Raw genomic sequence first — 25,739 nt, 5'->3', positions numbered from 1 at the left:
ACGCAATTGCTGTAACAACCCCCCCCCCAGAAACAAAAAACAAAAAAAAAACCACACACTGGAGGGAGAACGCACACACAGAGGGACACTGGAGGGAGAACGCACACACAGGGGGACACTGGAGGGGGAGCAAACACAGGGGGACACTGGAGGGAGAACGCACACACACAGGGGGACACTGGAGGGAGAATGCACACACACATAGGGGGGCACTGGAGGGAGAGCACACTTACACACAGGTGGACACTGGAGGGATTACACACACACACAGGGGACACTGGAGGGATTACACACACACAGGGGGACACTGGAGGGAGAATGCACACACACACACAGGGGGGCACTGGAGGGAGAACGCACACACACACAGGAGGACACTGGAGGGAGAGCACACACACACAGGGGGCACTGGAGGGAGAGCACACTCACACACAGGGGGACACTGGAGGGAGAACACACACATTGGGGGACACTGGAGGGATTACACACACAGGGGGACACTGGAGGGATTACACACACACAGGGGGACACTGGAGGGAGAATGCACACACACACATAGGGGGGCACTGGAGGGAGAATGCACACACACACATAGGGGGGCACTGGAGGGAGAATGCACACACACATAGGGGGGCACTGGAGGGAGAGAACACTTACACACAGGTGGACACTGGAGGGATTACACACACACACACACACAGGGGGACACTGGAGGGATTACACACACACAGGGGGACACTGGAGGGAGAACGCACACACACACACACACAGGGGGGCACTGGAGGGAGAACGCACACACACACACAGGAGGACACTGGAGGGAGAGCACACACACACAGGGGGACACTGGAGGGAGAGCACACTCACACACAGGGGGACACTGGAGGGAGAACACACACATTGGGGGACACTGGAGGGAGAGCACACTTACACACAGGTGGACACTGGAGGGATTACACACACACAGGGGGACACTGGAGGGAGAACGCATACACGCACACAGGGGGACACTGGAGGGAGAACGCACACACACACACAGGGGGACACTGGAGGGAGAACGCATACACACACACAGGGGGACACTGGAGGGAGAACACACACACATAGAGGGACAATGGAGGGAGAGCACACACACAGGGGGACAATGGAGGGAGAGCACACACACACACACAGGGGGACAATGGAGGGAGAGCGCACACACACACACACACAGGGGGACACTGGAGGGATTACACACAGGTGGACACTGGAGGGAGAACGCACACACACACAGGGGGACACTGGAGGGAGAGCACACACACAGGGGGACACTGGAGGGATTACTCACACACACAGGGGGACACTGGAGGGAGAACGCACACACACAGGGGGACACTGGAGCGAGAACGCACACACACAGGGGGACACTGGAGGGATTACTCACACACACAGGGGGACACTGGAGGGATTACTCACACACACAGGGGGACACAGGAGGGAGAACGCACACACACAGGGGGACACTGGAGGGAGAACGCACACACACAGGGGGACACTGGAGCGAGAACGCACACACACAAGGGGACACTGGAGGGGGAACGCACACACACACGGGGACACTGGAGGGAGAACGCACACACAGGGGGACACTGGAGGGAGAGCACACACACAGGGGGACACTGGAGGGAGAACGCACACACACAAGGGGACACTGGAGGGGGAACGCACACACACACGGGGACACTGGAGGGAGAACGCACACACAGGGGGACACTGGAGGGAGAGCGCACACACAGGGGGACACTGGAGGGAGAGCGCACACACAGGGGGACACTGGAGGGAGAACGCACACACAAGGGGACACTGGAGGGAGAACGCACACACAAGGGGACACTGGAGGGAGAACGCACACACACAGGGGGACACTGGAGGGAGAACGCACACACACAGGGGGACACTGGAGGGAGAACGCACACACAAGGGGACACTGGAGGGAGAACGCACACACACAGGGGGACACTGGAGGGAGAACGCACACACACAGGGGGACACTGGAGCGAGAATGCACACACACAAGGGGACACTGGAGGGGGAACGCACACACACACAGGGGGACACTGGAGGGAGAACGCATACACACACACAGGGGGACACTGGAGGGAGAACACACACACATAGAGGGACAATGGAGGGAGAGCACACACACAGGGGGACAATGGAGGGAGAGCACACACACAGGGGGACACTGGAGGGAGAACGCACACACACAAGGGGACACTGGAGGGAGAACGCACAAACACACGGGGACACTGGAGGGAGAACGCACACACAGGGGGACACTGGAGGGAGAGCGCACACACAGGGGGACACTAGAGGGAGAGCGCACACACAGGGGGACACTGGAGGGAGAACGCACACACAAGGGGACACTGGAGGGAGAACGCACACACAAGGGGACACTGGAGGGAGAACGCACACACACAGGGGGACACTGGAGGGAGAACGCACACACACAAGGGGACACTGGAGGGAGAACGCACACACAAGGGGACACTGGAGGGAGAACGCACACACACAGGGGGACACTGGAGGGAGAACGCACACACACAGGGGGACACTGGAGCGAGAATGCACACACACAAGGGGACACTGGAGGGGGAACGCACACACACACAGGGGGACACTGGAGGGAGAACGCATACACACACACAGGGGGACACTGGAGGGAGAACACACACACATAGAGGGACAATGGAGGGAGAGCACACACACAGGGGGACAATGGAGGGAGAGCACACACACACACACAGGGGGACAATGGAGGGAGAGCACACACACACACACAGGGGGACACTGGAGGGATTACACACAGGTGGACACTGGAGGGAGAACGCACACACACACAGGGGGACACTGGAGGGAGAGCACACACACAGGGGGACACTGGAGGGATTACTCACACACACAGGGGGACACTGGAGGGAGAACGCACACACACAGGGGGACACTGGAGGGATTACTCACACACACAGGGGACACTGGAGGGAGAACGCACACACACAGGGGGACACTGGAGGGAGAACGCACACACACAGGGGGACACTGGAGCGAGAACGCACACACACAAGGGGACACTGGAGGGGGAACGCACACACACACGGGGACACTGGAGGGAGAACGCACACACAGGGGGACACTGGAGGGAGAACGCACACACACAGGGGGACACTGGAGGGAGAGCACACACACAGGGGGACACTGGAGGGAGAACGCACACACACAGGGGGACACTGGAGGGAGAGCACACACACAGGGGGACACTGGAGGGAGAACGCACACACACAGGGGGACACTGGAGGGAGAACGCACACACACAGGGGGACACTGGAGGGAGAACGCACACACACAAGGGGACACTGGAGGGAGAACGCACACACACACGGGGACACTGGAGGGAGAACGCACACAGGGGGACACTGGAGGGAGAGCACACACACAGGGGGACACTGGAGGGAGAGCACACACACATGGGGACACTGGAGGGAGAACGCACACACAGGGGGACACTGGAGGGAGAGCACACACACAGGGGGACACTGGAGGGAGAACGCACACACAAGGGGACACTGGAGGGAGAACGCACACACAAGGGGACACTGGAGGGAGAACGCACACACACAGGGGGACACTGGAGGGAGAACGCACACACACAGGGGGACACTGGAGGTAGAACGCACACACACAGGGGGACACTGGAGGGAGAACGCACACACACAGGGGGACACTGGAGCGAGAATGCACACACACAAGGGGACACTGGAGGGGGAACGCACACACACACACAAGGGGACACTGGAGGGAGAACGCACACAGGGGGACACTGTGGGGGTGGGGGGACCAGGAGAGTATCATGGGCCTTCCTGCGGTCATGTTGGGGCCCGGGTCCCGGGCCCCATACATCTGTACTCAGCCCACCCCCCCCATGACGACCCTGGTGTCTCAGCTTCACTCACCGAGTCACCCGATGCCAATAATAATACTGCTAATGGCGCGCTGCTCCCCGCCAGCCCCTTTCCTGTTCTCGTCCATCCCAGGTGATGTCACGACGCATACAGTACAAGCACCTGGGATGGAGGGGAGGGAGGGAAGGAGGGGCCGGCGGAGAGCAGCGCGCCATTAGCAGTATTATTATCGTCATTATTGCAGCCGCTTCAAGTGCCCGAGAGCCCAACTGGTCAGTCCGCTCCTGTCCAATGTACATACACGTGACTAATCAACTGTAATATAAATAAATTAATAAAGTGAAATAAAACGAAAAGTTTTATAGCTTCTTATAGTGCTTCTCCAAAAAAAACTTTTCAGTAACAAATGACACCGCCTCCACCAACAGGTGACTTGCCCGCTCACCTCAAGGAGCGACCTCACTGGGTCTAGTCGTTCCTTCAAGATATCAAATCTTAGATGTTCCTGACAACAAGAATGTGCTGCTTAAAATGCATTAAGGTGAAAAACCTTAAAGCTTTACAACCACTTTAAGAAAAACTGTCCAGCCCTGAGTGTAAAACAATGGTATTAGATTTTATAGCTCTATAACACATGAAAAAGTAGTCAAAAGTCAGCTAATCTGTATGACTGAATGATGAATGCCTGTACCCACACATGGGGTCTGGGGACTGCACTATTCTCTCAGCAGGAACTATAGATTTTAATCTACACTATATTGTCAAAAGTATTGGGACGCCTGCCTTTTCAGTAACAAATGAAATTTAATGGCATCCCAGTCTTAGTCTATAGGGTTCAATAATGCGTTGGCCCACCCTTTGCAGCTATAACAACTTCAACTCTTCTGGGAAGGCTGTCCACAAGGTTTAGGAGTGTGTCTTTGGAAATGTTTAACCATTCTTTCAGAAGCGCATTTGTGAGTTCAGGCACTGATGTGGACGAGAAGGCCTGGCTCGCAGTCTCTTTAATTCATCCCAAAGGTGTCCTGTCTGGTTGAGGTCAGGATTCTTTGCAGGCCAGTCAAGTTCTTCCACCTCAAACTCGCTCATCCATGTCTTTATGGACCTTGCTTTGTGCACTGGTGCACAGTCATGTTGGAACAGGAAGGGGCCATCCCCAAACTGTTCCCACAAAGTTGGGAGCATGAAATTGTCCAAAATGTTTTGGTATGCTGAGGCCTAAAGAGTTCCCTTCACTGGAACTAAGGGGCCAAGACCAACCCCTGAAAAACAACCCCAAACCATAACCCCCCTGCCACCAAATTATTTGACCCAGTGCACAAAACAAGGTCCATAAAGACATGGATGAACAAGTTTGGGGTGCAGGAATTTGATTGGCCTGAACATGGAATTTGATTGACTCCTGACCTCAACCTGATAGAACACTTTTGGAATGAATTAGAAGTGAGACTGCAAGCCAGGCCTTCTCATCCACATCAGTGCCTGACCTCACAAATGTGCTTCTGGAAGAATGGTCAAACATTCCCATAGACACACTCCTAAACCTTGTGGACAGCCTTCCCAGAAGAGTTGAAGCTGTTATAGCTGCAAAGGGTGGGCAAACTCATTTTTGAACCCTACGGACTAAGACTGGAATGCCAGTAAAGATCATGTGCATGTACAGGCAGGTGTCCCAATACTTTTGACAATATAGCGTCAATTAAATTCTATACTTCCTGCTGAGAGAATAATGCAGTCCCCAGACCCCATGTATGGTACCAAGCATGCAGGCAGACACACTGACACTAGCATTTTATCCTATCCTAAGCCCCTAACATTTTGTTAACAGACTTGCTAGAGAAAGAGTCAGGAAAGGTTTGGCAAATCTAGTTTTAATTCAGCTAACAGAAAAAAAACATGTTAAAACTACAACCCTACCTTCCCCAGAAAGCCCCCCCCCCCCATCCCCAAGTTAATTTAGGTTTGTTAGTGTAGGTCTGTTAGGACAGGCAAAACATACTATAGTTAGCTCAGGGCTAAGCCTGAGCTGTGTAATCTGGGTCAGGGTTTAGGGACTCAGGGCTGATTGACTCATCCTAGTAGCTTCTCTGGTACCTCGCCCTATTCTCAGGGACATTGGAGAATGTTCTAGACATAGTGGGTTGAAATTAGGAGGGGCTGCTTTGAATATTTATGAATGCCTCAGCCATTCCACATAAAGGGCTGGCAGGGGGCAGGCCACCTCATAAATAGGCATGAGTCATACCAGGGAGGGGCAGTCAGGTGGAAGATGGAGATGGAGTGCTTAGGAGGCTGTTGGTGGCCCTTCAGGGTGCCCACTAGTCTGGAGGGGGGGGGCGGGGTGACCTCGGTTCTGGGGCTTGGGTGCTGGAAGATTCCTACCAAAACACATGGAGGAAACCCTTCCTGGAGGCATGGGAGCAAGGAGAGAGGACAGCAAGGAGAAAGGACAGCAGGGGCAGGTCAACACGTCTGGGAGATCTCCTGAGAGTCACCCGCATGGGCTAGTGAGTGTCAGTCTGGAGGACTGTGGAGAGAAGTTAGCCTGGAGGGCTAGTGAAAGGGGCAGCTGCAGCCAGGTGGGCTGTCAGTGCCTAAACAGGTGGTGCTGGGATCAGTAGCCACAGGAGTGATGCAAGCTGGACACTGAAATTCTGCTATACAACTAAGGGCCCTCGGGTTCCTGCCTGTAATGGGCCATTGCTTCATCTGACCGAGTGACTGTCAGGTATTCACAGTGTTCCAGCCAGGTGTTGCAAGGAAGACCTCTGCCAGGTTAGCCCCCCCCATCAAAATTTTAAAAAAAATCTTATGGTCTAATAGATATTCGTTAGATCCGGTAAGATCAAGTGGTTTTAACGTTAGAGCTCCCATAATTTCAGAGATATTCCACATAAAAATAGAGATATTAGGTGGTACATAAGGACAGGCTAACCCCCACACATGCAATTTTCTGGGCAAAAATCATTCATGCTAATGGATATTCGTGTAGCGCTACCCCTGTAGGAGCCGCTTGAGTTTGTACAGACTGCTACTTTGCCCTTCATCCCCAAGAATTGTCCCAGACCCTACTGGCACACCTAGCCAGGGCCGCTGATAAGCCAGTACAACTGGCCCTGTTGTACCGGGCCTGGCCAGCAGGGGGGGGGGGGGGCCAGGCAATATAAACAGTGAATGAAAGAATGCAAAGTAATAAAAAAAAATGTTTCCCTCCCCTTCTCCAGCTGCTCACATTTGAGTGGGGCTGAATGGGGGAGCAAGGAGGGAGACACAGGGCAGTTTAGAGGTTACCGATCAGCCTTCCCTCCCTCTTGTCTTGCTGGTTACTTTTCTTTTTTTTTTTAATCTGCCTAACTGGACCTGCACATTGCCTCATCACACTGATACAATCTCTGGAAGATGCTGCTGCAGCAGCTGTTAACCATTTCAGCTTATAATCAGCTATTTAGCCAGAGTTTTGTGTGTGCTGCACAAATGTTTTTTTTTTTTGTTTTTTGTTTTTTCAGAGGATTTACTGCTGGATCAGCCTAGAAACGTCACAGCCCCATTAATTGGTTACTGTCCTCCACTAATCCTGACCAGTTCACTGTTTGTAAGAAAATTAGTATTTTGGAAATTGGATGTGATGCTGTCTTCTGTCACTTGGTTGTACTTTCAAAGGAAAATCACGGACTTGATCTTGCAGAGCTGGTTTAAATAGAGTGGATCAGCCCTGTGATACTATATACTTGTACACTGGGTTCAGCCATAAACACAGTCTCCGACCATCTCCTGAATCAATCATGTCTGCGATCCCTAACCGTCTTTTCTACCATGTCTGCAGTCTCTGACCATCTCCTGTACTATGTCTGCAGTCTCTGACCATCTCCTGTACCATGTCTGCAGCGTCTGACCATCTCCTGTACCACGTCTGCAGTCTCTGACCATCTCCTGTACTATGTCTGCAGTCTCTGATCATCTTCTGTACCATGTCTGCAAGCTCTGATCATCTCCTGTGCCATGTCTGCAGTTTCTGACCATCTCCTGTGCCATGTCTGCAGTCTCTGACCATCTCCTGTGCCATGTCTGCAGTCTCTGACCATCTCCTGTGCCATGTCTGCAGTCTCTGACCATCTCCTGTACCATGTCTGCAGTCTCTGGCCATCTCCTGTGTCATGTCTGCAGGCTCTGATCATCTCCTGTGCCATGTCTGCAGTCTCTGACCATCTCCTGTGCCATGTCTGCAGTCTCTGATCATCTTCTGTACTATGTCTGCAGTCTCTGATCATCTCCTGTAATATGTCTGCAGTCTCTGACCATCTCCTGTACTCAGGGCCGATCCTAGGGTCACCGGCGCCTGGGTGCAGAAATATTTCTGGCGCCCCCACATGGGCGTGGTCATCTTACCAACTCCTCCCCTTTGCAAACGATTCTATGGCAACAACTCAAATACAGAGCTGCTCCTCTAAGAAGTCTTCGTTACCCTGAAATCCTCCCATGATCTCTTAACAATAAAGAAAATACAGGAAGAGAGAACACTAATGAGACCTGGAGGGGAGTCTCTCTGATGCACACAGAGAGGGCTTCTGTTAGAAAGAGTCCCAAGACATAATACAGGATACGGTCAAAGACTGCAGACATGATACAAGAGATGGTCAGAGACTGCAGACATAGTACAGGAGATGATCAGAGACTGCAGACATAATACAGGAGATGATCAGAGACTGCAGACATAGTACAGGGGATGATCAGAGACTGCAGACATAGTACAGGAGATGATCAGAGACTGCAGACATAGTACAGGAGATGATCAGAGACTGCAGAAATAGTACAGGAGATGATCAGAGACTGCAGACATGGTACAGGAGATGATCAGAGACTGCAGACATGGTACAGGAGATGATCAGAGACTGCAGACATGGTACAGGAGATGATCAGAGACTGCAGACATAATACAGGAGATGATCAGAGACTGCAGACATGGTACAGGAGATGATCAGAGACTGCAGACATGATACAGGAGATGATCAGAGACTGTAGACATGGTACAGGAGATGATCAGAGACTGCAGACATAGTACAGGAGATGGTCAGAGACTGCATACATAGTACAGGAGATGGTCAGAGACTGTAGACATGATACAAGAGACAGTCAGAGACTGCAGACATGGTACAGGAGATGATCCGAGACTGCAGACATAGTACAGGAGATGGTCAGAGACTGCAGACATAATACAGGAGATTATCAGAGACTGCAGACATGGTACAGGAGATGATCCGAGACTGCAGACATAGTACAGGAGATGGTCAGAGACTGCAGACATAATACAGGAGATTATCAGAGACTGCAGACATAGTACAGGAGATGATCAGAGACTGCAGACATGGTACAGGAGATGATCAGAGACTGCAGACATGGTACAGGAGATTATCAGAGACTGCAGACATAGTACAGGAGATGATCAGAGACTGCAGACATGGTACAGGAGATGATCAGAGACTGTAGACATGGTACAGGAGATGATCAGAGACTGCAGACATAGTACAGGAGATGATCAGAGACTGCAGACATGGTACAGGAGATGATCAGAGACTGTAGACATAGTACAGGAGATGATCAGAGACTGCAGACATGGTACAGGAGATGATCAGAGACTACAGACATGGTACAGGAGATGATCAGAGACTGCAGACATAGTACAGGAGATGGTCAGAAACCGTAGACATGATACAAGAGACAGTCAGAGACTGCAGTCATAGTACAGGAGATGATCAGAGACTGCAGACATAGTACAGGAGATGGTCAGAGACTGCAGACATGATACAAAAGATGGTCAGAGACTGCAGACATAGTACAGGAGATGATCAGAGACTGCAGACATGGTGCAGGAGATGATCAGAGACTGCAGACATGGTACAGGAGATGTTCAGAGACTGCAGACGTGGTACAGGAGATGTTCAGAGACTGCAGACATAGTACAGGAGATGGTCAGAGACTGTAGACATGATACAAGAGACAGTCAGAGACTGCAGACATAGTACAGGAGGTGGTCAGAGACTGTAGACATGATACAAGAGACAGTCAGAGACTGCAGTCATAGTACAGGAGATGATCAGAGACTGCAGACATAGTACAGGAGATGATCAGAGACTGCAGACATGGTACAGGAGATGATCAGAGACTGAAGACATGGTACAGGAGATGATCAGAGACTGCAGACATAGTACAGGAGATGATCAGAGACTGCAGACATGGTACAGGAGATGATCAGAGACTGCAGACATAGTACAGGAGATGGTCAGAGACTGTAGACATGATACAAGAGTCAGTCAGAGACTGCAGACATAGTACAGGAGATGATCAGAGACTGTAGACATGATACAAGAGACAGTCAGAGACTGCAGACATAGTACAGGAGGTGGTCAGAGACTGCAGACATGGTGCAGGAGATGATCAGAGACTGCAGACATAGTACAGGAGATGGTCAGAGACTGTAGACATGATACAAGAGACAGTCAGAGACTGCAGACATAGTACAGGAGATGGTCAGAGACTGCAGACATGATACAAGAGATGGTCAGAGACTGCAGACATAATACAGGAGATGGTCAGAGACTACAGACAAGATAGAATAGATGGTCAGAGACTGTAGACATGATACAAGAGACAGTCAGACACTGCAGACATGGTACAGAAGCTGGACAGAGATTGCAGACATGATTTTTCAGAGGATTTACTGCTGGATCAGCCTAGAAACGTCACAGCCCCATTAATTGGTTACTGTCCTCCACTAATCCTGACCAGTTCACTGTTTGTAAGAAAATTAGTATTTTGGAAATTGGATGTGATGCTGTCTTCTGTCACTTGGTTGTACTTTCAAAGGAAAATCACGGACTTGATCTTGCAGAGCTGGTTTAAATAGAGTGGATCAGCCCTGTGATACTATATACTTGTACACTGGGTTCAGCCATAAACACAGTCTCCGACCATCTCCTGAATCAATCATGTCTGCGATCCCTAACCGTCTTTTCTACCATGTCTGCAGTCTCTGACCATCTCCTGTACTATGTCTGCAGTCTCTGACCATCTCCTGTACCATGTCTGCAGCGTCTGACCATCTCCTGTACCACGTCTGCAGTCTCTGACCATCTCCTGTACTATGTCTGCAGTCTCTGATCATCTTCTGTACCATGTCTGCAAGCTCTGATCATCTCCTGTGCCATGTCTGCAGTTTCTGACCATCTCCTGTGCCATGTCTGCAGTCTCTGACCATCTCCTGTGCCATGTCTGCAGTCTCTGACCATCTCCTGTGCCATGTCTGCAGTCTCTGACCATCTCCTGTACCATGTCTGCAGTCTCTGGCCATCTCCTGTGTCATGTCTGCAGGCTCTGATCATCTCCTGTGCCATGTCTGCAGTCTCTGACCATCTCCTGTGCCATGTCTGCAGTCTCTGATCATCTTCTGTACTATGTCTGCAGTCTCTGATCATCTCCTGTAATATGTCTGCAGTCTCTGACCATCTCCTGTACTCAGGGCCGATCCTAGGGTCACCGGCGCCTGGGTGCAGAAATATTTCTGGCGCCCCCACATGGGCGTGGTCATCTTACCAACTCCTCCCCTTTGCAAACGATTCTATGGCAACAACTCAAATACAGAGCTGCTCCTCTAAGAAGTCTTCGTTACCCTGAAATCCTCCCATGATCTCTTAACAATAAAGAAAATACAGGAAGAGAGAACACTAATGAGACCTGGAGGGGAGTCTCTCTGATGCACACAGAGAGGGCTTCTGTTAGAAAGAGTCCCAAGACATAATACAGGATACGGTCAAAGACTGCAGACATGATACAAGAGATGGTCAGAGACTGCAGACATAGTACAGGAGATGATCAGAGACTGCAGACATAATACAGGAGATGATCAGAGACTGCAGACATAGTACAGGGGATGATCAGAGACTGCAGACATAGTACAGGAGATGATCAGAGACTGCAGACATAGTACAGGAGATGATCAGAGACTGCAGAAATAGTACAGGAGATGATCAGAGACTGCAGACATGGTACAGGAGATGATCAGAGACTGCAGACATGGTACAGGAGATGATCAGAGACTGCAGACATGGTACAGGAGATGATCAGAGACTGCAGACATAATACAGGAGATGATCAGAGACTGCAGACATGGTACAGGAGATGATCAGAGACTGCAGACATGATACAGGAGATGATCAGAGACTGTAGACATGGTACAGGAGATGATCAGAGACTGCAGACATAGTACAGGAGATGGTCAGAGACTGCATACATAGTACAGGAGATGGTCAGAGACTGTAGACATGATACAAGAGACAGTCAGAGACTGCAGACATGGTACAGGAGATGATCCGAGACTGCAGACATAGTACAGGAGATGGTCAGAGACTGCAGACATAATACAGGAGATTATCAGAGACTGCAGACATGGTACAGGAGATGATCCGAGACTGCAGACATAGTACAGGAGATGGTCAGAGACTGCAGACATAATACAGGAGATTATCAGAGACTGCAGACATAGTACAGGAGATGATCAGAGACTGCAGACATGGTACAGGAGATGATCAGAGACTGCAGACATGGTACAGGAGATTATCAGAGACTGCAGACATAGTACAGGAGATGATCAGAGACTGCAGACATGGTACAGGAGATGATCAGAGACTGTAGACATGGTACAGGAGATGATCAGAGACTGCAGACATAGTACAGGAGATGATCAGAGACTGCAGACATGGTACAGGAGATGATCAGAGACTGTAGACATAGTACAGGAGATGATCAGAGACTGCAGACATGGTACAGGAGATGATCAGAGACTACAGACATGGTACAGGAGATGATCAGAGACTGCAGACATAGTACAGGAGATGGTCAGAAACCGTAGACATGATACAAGAGACAGTCAGAGACTGCAGTCATAGTACAGGAGATGATCAGAGACTGCAGACATAGTACAGGAGATGGTCAGAGACTGCAGACATGATACAAAAGATGGTCAGAGACTGCAGACATAGTACAGGAGATGATCAGAGACTGCAGACATGGTGCAGGAGATGATCAGAGACTGCAGACATGGTACAGGAGATGTTCAGAGACTGCAGACGTGGTACAGGAGATGTTCAGAGACTGCAGACATAGTACAGGAGATGGTCAGAGACTGTAGACATGATACAAGAGACAGTCAGAGACTGCAGACATAGTACAGGAGGTGGTCAGAGACTGTAGACATGATACAAGAGACAGTCAGAGACTGCAGTCATAGTACAGGAGATGATCAGAGACTGCAGACATAGTACAGGAGATGATCAGAGACTGCAGACATGGTACAGGAGATGATCAGAGACTGAAGACATGGTACAGGAGATGATCAGAGACTGCAGACATAGTACAGGAGATGATCAGAGACTGCAGACATGGTACAGGAGATGATCAGAGACTGCAGACATAGTACAGGAGATGGTCAGAGACTGTAGACATGATACAAGAGTCAGTCAGAGACTGCAGACATAGTACAGGAGATGATCAGAGACTGTAGACATGATACAAGAGACAGTCAGAGACTGCAGACATAGTACAGGAGGTGGTCAGAGACTGCAGACATGGTGCAGGAGATGATCAGAGACTGCAGACATAGTACAGGAGATGGTCAGAGACTGTAGACATGATACAAGAGACAGTCAGAGACTGCAGACATAGTACAGGAGATGGTCAGAGACTGCAGACATGATACAAGAGATGGTCAGAGACTGCAGACATAATACAGGAGATGGTCAGAGACTACAGACAAGATAGAATAGATGGTCAGAGACTGTAGACATGATACAAGAGACAGTCAGACACTGCAGACATGGTACAGAAGCTGGACAGAGATTGCAGACATGATACAGGAGATGGTCAGAGACTGCAGACATGATACAAGAGATGGTCAGAGACTGCAGACATGATACAAGAGATGGTCAGAGACTGCAGACATGATACAGGAGATGGTCAGACTGCAGACATGATACAAGAGATGGTCAGAGACTGCAGACATGATACAAGAGAAGGTCAGAGACTGCAGACATGATACAGGAGATGGTCAGAGACTGCAGACATGATACAAGAGAAGGTCAGAGACTGAAGACGTGATACAAGAGAAGGTCAGAGACTGAAGACATGATACGATACAGGAGATGGTCAGAGACTGCAGTTCCTATGGATGTTAGTAGATAATGGCCGATTGGCCCTCTCACCTGACCCAGCGATGGTTCCTCTGATCAGGAGTCAGCTCACTCTGAATTGCCCATGGTGACTCCGCTGGGTAGAACCCAGATCTGTATTCTGGCAATGACTCCATTCCTTTCTCTGCCAGGGATGGCACCAGGCTGTGTGTCTTTCACTCTGGTGGCGCAGGGAAGTGGGGTTTCCTCTCTGATGGTGTTCCCTCAGCACTGCCCTCTCCCTCTGGAGTCCTGGGTGTACTTCCCTGAAAGCTTTCCCAGGCTCCTGTATCTCTCTCTCTCTCCCATTCAGCTGAGCCTGCTGTGTGGGCTGCAGTTTCCGTGTTACAGTGGGGCTGCCAGTCCTCGGGACTACATGTCCCACAATCCTCTTCTCCTTTTTCTATTCTATTTTTCCCTAGCTGATATAAAGGCGGGGGAAGAAACATAGTGGGAGGCTGTGCTGGCCAGTGCCGCTCACTAGTATAGCAGTGCACGTGCGGAGGAGAGGGAGAGGGAGGGGAAGGGGCGAAAGGAGAGCCCGCAGCTGCAGTGACGGCACTAGAGTTGGTGTCACCAGGTGCGGTATAACATGGTGTCACCCTCCTTCCACCAACTTTAGTCCCCCCTTCGTCAGTGCAGACCCCCCACTAAGTATAAACCCCTCTCTCAGTACAGACCCCCCTTCATCAGTATGGACCCCCCCAGGACAAACCACCCCCCTCCATTAGTAGACCCCCACCAGGACAACCCCCCCTCCATTAGTACAGATCCCCCCAGGACAAAGCCCCCCTTCATTAGTACACACCCCCCAGGACAACCCCCCTCCATTAGTACAGACCCCCAGGACAAACCCCCCCTCTATTAGTACAGACCCCCAGGACAAACCCCCTCCATTAGTACAGACCCCCCAGGAGAACCCCCCCTCCACTAGTACAGACCCCCCACAGGACAAATCCCCCCTTCATTAGTACAGACCCCCCAGGACAAACACTCCTCCATTAGTACAGACCCCCCCAGGACAAACCCCCACCATTACTACAGACCCCCCAGGAACCCCCCTCCACTAGTACAGACCCCCACAGGACAAATCCCCCCTTCATTAGTACAGACCCCCCAGGACAAACCCCCCCTCCTCTAGTACAGACCGCCCACCAGGACAAACCCCCCTCCAATAGTACAGACCCCCAAGAGGACAAACCCCCCTCCATTAGTACAAACCCCCCCCCCAGGACATCCCCCCTCCATTAGTACAGACCCTCCCGGACAAACACCCCCCTCCATTAGTACAGACTCCCCCAGAACAACCCCCCTCCATTAGTACAGACCCCCAGGACAAACACCCCCCTCCATTAGTACAGACCCCCAGGACAAACACCCCCCTCCATTAGTACAGACCCCCAGGACAAATCCCTCCATTAGTACAGACCCCCCAGGACAAATCCCCCCCTTCATTAGTACAGACCCCCCAGGTCAACCCCCCTTTATTAGTACAGACCCCCCAAGACAACTCCCCCTCCATTAGTACAGACCCCCAGGACAACCCCCCATTAGTACAGACCCCCAGGACAACCCCCCCCATTAGTACAGACCCCCAGGACAACCCCCCATTAGTACAGACCCCCAGGACAACCCCCCCATTAGTACAGACCCCCCAGGACAACCCCCCATTAGTACAGACCCCCAGGACAACCCCCCCATTAGTACAGACCCCCCAGGACAACCCCCCATTAGTACAGACCCCCCCGGACAACCCCCCCATTAGTACAGACCCCCAGGACAACCCCCCATTAGTACAGACCCCCCAGGACAACCCCCCATTAGTACAGACCCCCCCGGACAACCCCCCCATTAGTACAGACCCCCCAGGACAGCCCCCCATTAGTACAGACCCCCCAGGACAACCCCCCCATTAGTACAGACCCCCCACCAGGACAGCCCCCCATTAGTACAGACCCCCAGGAAGCCCCCCCATTAGTACAGACCCCCAGGAAAACCCCCCATTAGTACAGACCCCCCAGGACAAATCCCCCCCTTCATTAGTACAGACCCCCCAGGTCAACCCCCATTCATTAGTACAGACCCCCCAAGGCAACTCCCCCTCCATTAGTACAGACCCCCCAGGACAACCCCCCCATTAGTACAGACCCCCCAGGACAACCCCCCCATTAGTACAGACCCCCAGGACAACCCCCCATTAGTACAGACCCCCAGGACAACCCCCCATTAGTACAGACCCCCAGGACAACCCCCCCATTAGTACAGACCCCCAGGACAACCCCCCCATTAGTACAGACCCCCCAGGACAACCCCCCATTAGTACAGACCCCAAGGACAACCCCCCCATTAGTACAGACCCCCAGGACAACCCCCCATTAGTACAGACCCCCCCGGACAACCCCCCCATTAGTACAGACCCCCAGGACAACCCCCCATTAGTACAGACCCCCCAGGACAACCCCCCCCATTAGTACAGACCCCCCAGGACAGCCCCCCATTAGTACAGACCCCCCAGGACAACCCCCCTATTAGTACAGACCCCCCAGGACAGCCCCCCATTAGTACAGACCCCCAGGAAACCCCCATTAGTACAGACCCCCAGGACAACCCCCCATTAGTACAGACCCCCAGGACAACCCCCCATTAGTACAGACCCCCCAGGACAACCCCCCCATTAGTACAGACACCCCAGGACAACCCCCCCATTAGTACAGACCCCCCAGGACAGCCCCCCATTAGTACAGACCCCCCCAGGACAGCCTCCCCATTAGTACAGACCCCCAGGGACAAACCTCCCTCTATCAGTACAGACACATAACACCCGTGCGGCAGCTAGAGAGGACAGTGTGAAGCCGCGCCGCCCGGGTGAAGAACAGATCGAGACAGGCAGCAGCTTAGGCGGGAGTGAGAGACAGAGGAGAGAACTTGTGTCAGGCTGAAGGCACGGGCCGCCCCCCCCTCCTCCCCCCCTCCTCCCCCCAGCGAAGTCACTGCGCGGCTGGTCTCTCTCAACACAGAGACCAGCCGCTCCGATCTCCGGCGGCTGCTCTCCTCTGACAGTAGACCCCCACCAGGACAACCCCCCCTCCATTAGTACAGATCCCCCCAGGACAAAGCCCCCCTTCATTAGTACACACCCCCCAGGACAACCCCCCTCCATTAGTACAGACCCCCAGGACAAACCCCCCCTCTATTAGTACAGACCCCCAGGACAAACCCCCTCCATTAGTACAGACCCCCCAGGAGAACCCCCCTCCACTAGTACACACCCCCACAGGACAAATCCCCCCTTCATTAGTACAGACCCCCCAGGACAAACCCTCCTCCATTAGTACAGACCCCCCCAGGACAAACCCCCACCATTACTACAGACCCCCCAGGAAACCCCCCCTCCACTAGTACAGACCCCCACAGGACAAATCCCCCCTTCATTAGTACAGACCCCCCAGGACAAACCCCCCCTCCTCTAGTACAGACCGCCCACCAGGACAAACCCCCCTCCAATAGTACAGACCCCCCAAGAGGACAAACCCCCCTCCATTAGTACAAACCCCCCCCCAGGACATCCCCCCTCCATTAGTACAGACCCTCCCGGACAAACACCCCCCTCCATTAGTACAGACTCCCCCAGAACAACCCCCCTCCATTAGTACAGCCCCCCCAGGACAACCCCCCTCCATTAGTACAGACCCCCAGGACAAACACCCCCCTCCATTAGTACAGACCCCCAGGACAAATCCCTCCATTAGTACAGACCCCCCAGGACAAATCCCCCCCTTCATTAGTACAGACCCCCCAGGTCAACCCCCCTTCATTAGTACAGACCCCCAAAGACAACTCCCCCTCCATTAGTACAGACCCCCCAGGACAACCCCCCCATTAGTACAGACCCCCAGGACAACCCCCCATTAGTACAGACCCCCAGGACAACCCCCCCATTAGTACAGACCCCCAGGACAACCCCCCCATTAGTACAGACCCCCCAGGACAACCCCCCATTAGTACAGACCCCCAGGACAACCCCCCATTAGTACAGACCCCCCAGGACAACCCCCCATTAGTACAGACCCCCCTGGACAACCCCCCCATTAGTACAGACCCCCAGGACAACCCCCCATTAGTACAGACCCCCCAGGACAACCCCCCCATTAGTACAGACCCCCCAGGACAGCCCCCATTAGTACAGACCCCCCAGGACAACCCCCCCATTAGTACAGACCCCCCAGGACAGCCCCCCCATTAGTACAGACCCCCAGGAAACCCCCCATTAGTACAGACCCCCAGGACAACCCCCCATTAGTACAGACCCCCAGGACAACCCCCCATTAGTACAGACCCCCCAGGACAACCCCCCATTAGTACAGACCCCCCAGGACAACCCCCCCATTAGTACAGACCCCCCCAGGACAGCCCTCCCATTAGTACAGACCCCCCAGGACAGCCCCCCCATTAGTACAGACCCCCCAGGACAACCCCCCATTAGTACAGACCCCCAGGACAACCCCCCATTAGTACAGACCCCCAGGCAGGGCCGATCCTAGGGTCACCGGCGCCTGGGTGCAGAAATATTTCTGGCGCCCCCACATGGGCGTGGTCATCTTACCAACTCCTCCCCTTTACAAACGATTCTATGGCAACAACTCAAATACAGAGCTGCTCCTCTAAGAAGTCTTCGTTACCCTGAAATCCTCCCATGATCTCTTAACAATAAAGAAAATACAGGAAGAGAGAACACTAATGAGACCTGGAGGGGAGTCTCTCTGATGCACACAGAGAGGGCTTCTGTTAGAAAGAGTCCCAAGACATAATACAGGATACGGTCAAAGACTGCAGACATGATACAAGAGATGGTCAGAGACTGCAGACATAGTACAGGAGATGATCAGAGACTGCAGACATAATACAGGAGATGATCAGAGACTGCAGACATAGTACAGGAGATGATCAGAGACTGCAGACATAGTACAGGAGATGATCAGAGACTGCAGACATAGTACAGGAGATGATCAGAGACTGCAGAAATAGTACAGGAGATGATCAGAGACTGCAGACATGGTACAGGAGATGATCAGAGACTGCAGACATGGTACAGGAGATGATCAGAGACTGCAGACATGGTACAGGAGATGATCAGAGACTGCAGACATAATACAGGAGATGATCAGAGACTGCAGACATGGTACAGGAGATGATCAGAGACTGCAGACATGATACAGGAGATGATCAGAGACTGTAGACATGGTACAGGAGATGATCAGAGACTGCAGACATAGTACAGGAGATGGTCAGAGACTGCATACATAGTACAGGAGATGGTCAGAGACTGTAGACATGATACAAGAGACAGTCAGAGACTGCAGACATGGTACAGGAGATGATCCGAGACTGCAGACATAGTACAGGAGATGGTCAGAGACTGCAGACATAATACAGGAGGTTATCAGAGACTGCAGACATGGTACAGGAGATGATCCGAGACTGCAGACATAGTACAGGAGATGGTCAGAGACTGCAGACATAATACAGGAGATTATCAGAGACTGCAGACATAGTACAGGAGATGATCAGAGACTGCAGACATGGTACAGGAGATGATCAGAGACTGCAGACATGGTACAGGAGATTATCAGAGACTGCAGACATAGTACAGGAGATGATCAGAGACTGCAGACATGGTACAGGAGATGATCAGAGACTGTAGACATGGTACAGGAGATGATCAGAGACTGCAGACATAGTACAGGAGATGATCAGAGACTGCAGACATGGTACAGGAGATGATCAGAGACTGTAGACATAGTACAGGAGATGATCAGAGACTGCAGACATGGTACAGGAGATGGTCAGAGACTACAGACATGGTACAGGAGATGATCAGAGACTGCAGACATAGTACAGGAGATGGTCAGAAACCGTAGACATGATACAAGAGACAGTCAGAGACTGCAGTCATAGTACAGGAGATGATCAGAGACTGCAGACATAGTACAGGAGATGGTCAGAGACTGCAGACATGATACAAAAGATGGTCAGAGACTGCAGACATAGTACAGGAGATGATCAGAGACTGCAGACATGGTGCAGGAGATGATCAGAGACTGCAGACATGGTACAGGAGATGTTCAGAGACTGCAGACGTGGTACAGGAGATGTTCAGAGACTGCAGACATAGTACAGGAGATGGTCAGAGACTGTAGACATGATACAAGAGACAGTCAGAGACTGCAGACATAGTACAGGAGGTGGTCAGAGACTGTAGACATGATACAAGAGACAGTCAGAGACTGCAGTCATAGTACAGGAGATGATCAGAGACTGCAGACATAGTACAGGAGATGATCAGAGACTGCAGACATGGTACAGGAGATGATCAGAGACTGAAGACATGGTACAGGAGATGATCAGAGACTGCAGACATAGTACAGGAGATGATCAGAGACTGCAGACATGGTACAGGAGATGATCAGAGACTGCAGACATAGTACAGGAGATGGTCAGAGACTGTAGACATGATACAAGAGTCAGTCAGAGACTGCAGACATAGTACAGGAGATGATCAGAGACTGTAGACATGATACAAGAGACAGTCAGAGACTGCAGACATAGTACAGGAGGTGGTCAGAGACTGCAGACATGGTGCAGGAGATGATCAGAGACTGCAGACATAGTACAGGAGATGGTCAGAGACTGTAGACATGATACAAGAGATGGTCAGAGACTGCAGACATAGTACAGGAGATGGTCAGAGACTACAGACAAGATAGAATAGATGGTCAGAGACTGTAGACATGATACAAGAGACAGTCAGACACTGCAGACATGGTACAGAAGCTGGACAGAGATTGCAGACATGATACAAGAGATGGTCAGAGACTGCAGACATGATACAAGAGATGGTCAGAGACTGCAGACATGATACAAGAGATGGTCAGAGACTGCAGACATGATACAGGAGATGGTCAGAGACTGCAGACATGATACAAGAGATGGTCAGAGACTGCAGACATGATACAAGAGAAGGTCAGAGACTGCAGACATGATACAGGAGATGGTCAGAGACTGCAGACATGATACAAGAGAAGGTCAGAGACTGAAGACGTGATACAAGAGAAGGTCAGAGACTGAAGACATGATACGATACAGGAGATGGTCAGAGACTGCAGTTCCTATGGATGTTAGTAGATAATGGCCGATTGGCCCTTTCACCTGACCCAGCGATGGTTCCTCTGATCAGGAGTCAGCTCACTCTGAATTGCCCATGGTGACTCCGCTGGGTAGAACCCAGATCTGTATTCTGGCAATGACTCCATTCCTTTCTCTGCCAGGGATGGCACCAGGCTGTGTGTCTTTCACTCTGGTGGCGCAGGGAAGTGGGGTTTCCTCTCTGATGGTGTTCCCTCAGCACTGCCCTCTCCCTCTGGAGTCCTGGGTGTACTTCCCTGAAAGCTTTCCCAGGCTCCTGTATCTCTCTCTCTCTCCCATTCAGCTGAGCCTGCTGTGTGGGCTGCAGTTTCCGTGTTACAGTGGGGCTGCCAGTCCTCGGGACTACATGTCCCACAATCCTCTTCTCCTTTTTCTATTCTATTTTTCCCTAGCTGATATAAAGGCGGGGGAAGAAACATAGTGGGAGGCTGTGCTGGCCAGTGCCGCTCACTAGTATAGCAGTGCACGTGCGGAGGAGAGGGAGAGGGAGGGGAAGGGGCGAAAGGAGAGCCCGCAGCTGCAGTGACGGCACTAGAGTTGGTGTCACCAGGTGCGGTATAACATGGTGTCACCCTCCTTCCACCAACTTTAGTCCCCCCTTCGTCAGTGCAGACCCCCCACTAAGTATAAACCCCTCTCTCAGTACAGACCCCCCTTCATCAGTATGGACCCCCCCAGGACAAACCACCCCCCTCCATTAGTAGACCCCCACCAGGACAACCCCCCCTCCATTAGTACAGATCCCCCCAGGACAAAGCCCCCCTTCATTAGTACACACCCCCCAGGACAACCCCCCTCCATTAGTACAGACCCCCAGGACAAACCCCCCCTCTATTAGTACAGACCCCCAGGACAAACCCCCTCCATTAGTACAGACCCCCCAGGAGAACCCCCCCTCCACTAGTACAGACCCCCCACAGGACAAATCCCCCCTTCATTAGTACAGACCCCCCAGGACAAACCCTCCTCCATTAGTACAGACCCCCCCAGGACAAACCCCCACCATTACTACAGACCCCCCAGGAAACCCCCCCTCCACTAGTACAGACCCCCACAGGACAAATCCCCCCTTCATTAGTACAGACCCCCCAGGACAAACCCCCCCTCCTCTAGTACAGACCGCCCACCAGGACAAACCCCCCTCCAATAGTACAGACCCCCAAGAGGACAAACCCCCCTCCATTAGTACAAACCCCCCCCAGGACATCCCCCCTCCATTAGTACAGACCCTCCCGGACAAACACCCCCCTCCATTAGTACAGACTCCCCCAGAACAACCCCCCTCCATTAGTACAGACCCCCCCAGGACAACCCCCCTACATTAGTACAGACCCCCAGGACAAACACCCCCCTCCATTAGTACAGACCCCCAGGACAAACACCCCCCTCCATTAGTACAGACCCCCAGGACAAATCCCTCCATTAGTACAGACCCCCCAGGACAAATCCCCCCCTTCATTAGTACAGACCCCCCAGGTCAACCCCCCTTTATTAGTACAGACCCCCCAAGACAACTCCCCCTCCATTAGTACAGACCCCCAGGACAACCCCCCATTAGTACAGACCCCCAGGACAACCCCCCCCCATTAGTACAGACCCCCAGGACAACCCCCCATTAGTACAGACCCCCAGGACAACCCCCCCATTAGTACAGCCCCCCAGGACAACCGCCCCATTAGTACAGACCCCCCAGGACAACCCCCCATTAGTACAGACCCCCAGGACAACCCCCCCATTAGTACAGACCCCCCAGGACAACCCCCCATTAGTACAGACCCCCCCGGACAACCCCCCCATTAGTACAGACCCCCAGGACAACCCCCCATTAGTACAGACCCCCCAGGACAACCCCCCCATTAGTACAGACCCCCCAGGACAGCCCCCCATTAGTACAGACCCCCCAGGACAACCCCCCCATTAGTACAGACCCCCCAGGACAGCCCCCCATTAGTACAGACCCCCAGGAAGCCCCCCCATTAGTACAGACCCCCAGGAAAACCCCCCATTAGTACAGACCCCCCAGGACAAATCCCCCCCTTCATTAGTACAGACCCCCCAGGTCAACCCCCCTTCATTAGTACAGACCCCCCAAGACAACTCCCCCTCCATTAGTACAGACCCCCCAGGACAACCCCCCCATTAGTACAGACCCCCAGGACAACCCCCCATTAGTACAGACCCCCAGGACAACCCCCCATTAGTACAGACCCCCAGGACAACCCCCCATTAGTACAGACCCCCAGGACAACCCCCCCATTAGTACAGACCCCCAGGACAACCCCCCCATTAGTACAGACCCCCCAGGACAACCCCCCATTAGTACAGACCCCCAGGACAACCCCCCCATTAGTACAGACCCCCAGGACAACCCCCCATTAGTACAGACCCCCCCGGACAACCCCCCCCATTAGTACAGACCCCCAGGACAACCCCCCATTAGTACAGATCCCCCAGGACAACCCCCCCATTAGTACAGACCCCCCAGGACAGCCCCCCATTAGTACAGACCCCCCAGGACAACCCCCCTATTGGTACAGACCCCCCAGGACAGCCCCCCATTAGTACAGACCCCCAGGAAACCCCCCATTAGTACAGACCCCCAGGACAACCCCCCATTAGTACAGACCCCCAGGACAACCCCCCATTAGTACAGACCCCCCAGGACAACCCCCCCATTAGTACAGACACCCCAGGACAACCCCCCCATTAGTACAGACCCCCCAGGACAGCCCCCCATTAGTACAGACCCCCCCAGGACAGCCCCCCATTAGTACAGACCCCCAGGGACAAACCTCCCTCTATCAGTACAGACACATAACACCCGTGCGGCAGCTAGAGAGGACAGTGTGAAGCCGCGCCGCCCGGGTGAAGAACAGATCGAGACAGGCAGCAGCTTAGGCGGGAGTGAGAGACAGAGGAGAGAACTTGTGTCAGGCTGAAGGCACGGGCCGCCCCCCCCTCCTCCCCCCCTCCTCCCCCCAGCGAAGTCACTGCGCGGCTGGTCTCTCTCAACACAGAGACCAGCCGCTCCGATCTCCGGCGGCTGCTCTCCTCTGACAGTAGACCCCCACCAGGACAACCCCCCCTCCATTAGTACAGATCCCCCCAGGACAAAGCCCCCCTTCATTAGTACACACCCCCCAGGACAACCCCCTCCATTAGTACAGACCCCCAGGACAAACCCCCCCTCTATTAGTACAGACCCCCAGGACAAACCCCCTCCATTAGTACAGACCCCCCAGGAGAACCCCCCTCCACTAGTACAGACCCCCACAGGACAAATCCCCCCTTCATTAGTACAGACCCCCCAGGACAAACCCTCCTCCATTAGTACAGACCCCCCCAGGACAAACCCCCACCATTACTACAGACCCCCCAGGAAACCCCCCCTCCACTAGTACAGACCCCCACAGGACAAATCCCCCCTTCATTAGTACAGACCCCCCAGGACAAACCCCCCCTCCTCTAGTACAGACCGCCCACCAGGACAAACCCCCCTCCAATAGTACAGACCCCCCAAGAGGACAAACCCCCCTCCATTAGTACAAACCCCCCCCAGGACATCCCCCCTCCATTAGTACAGACCCTCCCGGACAAACACCCCCCTCCATTAGTACAGACTCCCCCAGAACAACCCCCTTCCATTAGTACAGCCCCCCCAGGACAACCCCCCTCCATTAGTACAGACCCCCAGGACAAACACCCCCCTCCATTAGTACAGACCCCCAGGACAAATCCCTCCATTAGTACAGACCCCCCAGGACAAATCCCCCCCTTCATTAGTACAGACCCCCCAGGTCAACCCCCCTTCATTAGTACAGACCCCCCAAGACAACTCCCCCTCCATTAGTACAGACCCCCCAGGACAACCCCCCCATTAGTACAGACCCCCAGGACAACCCCCCATTAGTACAGACCCCCAGGACAACCCCCCCATTAGTACAGACCCCCAGGACAACCCCCCCATTAGTACAGACCCCCCAGGACAACCCCCCATTAGTACAGACCCCCAGGACAACCCCCCCATTAGTACAGACCCCCCAGGACAACCCCCATTAGTACAGACCCCCCTGGACAACCCCCCCATTAGTACAGACCCCCAGGACAACCCCCCATTAGTACAGACCCCCCAGGACAACCCCCCCATTAGTACAGACCCCCCAGGACAGCCCCCATTAGTACAGACCCCCCAGGACAACCCCCCCATTAGTACAGACCCCCCAGGACAGCCCCCCCATTAGTACAGACCCCCAGGAAACCCCCCATTAGTACAGACCCCCAGGACAACCCCCCATTAGTACAGACCCCCAGGACAACCCCCCATTAGTACAGACCCCCCAGGACAACCCCCCATTAGTACAGACCCCCCAGGACAACC

At 52.9% G+C, this 25,739-nt stretch overlaps 1 protein-coding gene across 1 annotated transcript in view; it reads left to right on the top strand.

Moving 5' to 3' along the window:
* LOC141126567 (uncharacterized) overlaps positions 1 to 25,739 on the top strand; it is a 35,489-nt gene continuing 9,750 nt past the window's right edge. Inside the window, exons 1-3 of the mRNA XM_073612491.1 lie at positions 1 to 663; positions 702 to 1,168; positions 1,213 to 1,387. Coding sequence (XP_073468592.1) covers positions 190 to 663; positions 702 to 1,168; positions 1,213 to 1,387 — 1,116 coding nt within the window. The 5' untranslated portion in view covers positions 1 to 189. The remainder of the gene's footprint in view (positions 664 to 701; positions 1,169 to 1,212; positions 1,388 to 25,739) is intronic.

The sequence above is a fragment of the Aquarana catesbeiana genome, linkage group LG02, assembly GCF_042186555.1.
Source record: "Aquarana catesbeiana isolate 2022-GZ linkage group LG02, ASM4218655v1, whole genome shotgun sequence".
Lineage (NCBI taxonomy): Eukaryota > Metazoa > Chordata > Amphibia > Anura > Ranidae > Aquarana > Aquarana catesbeiana.
This window is presented reverse-complemented; position numbering and strand designations above follow the sequence as displayed.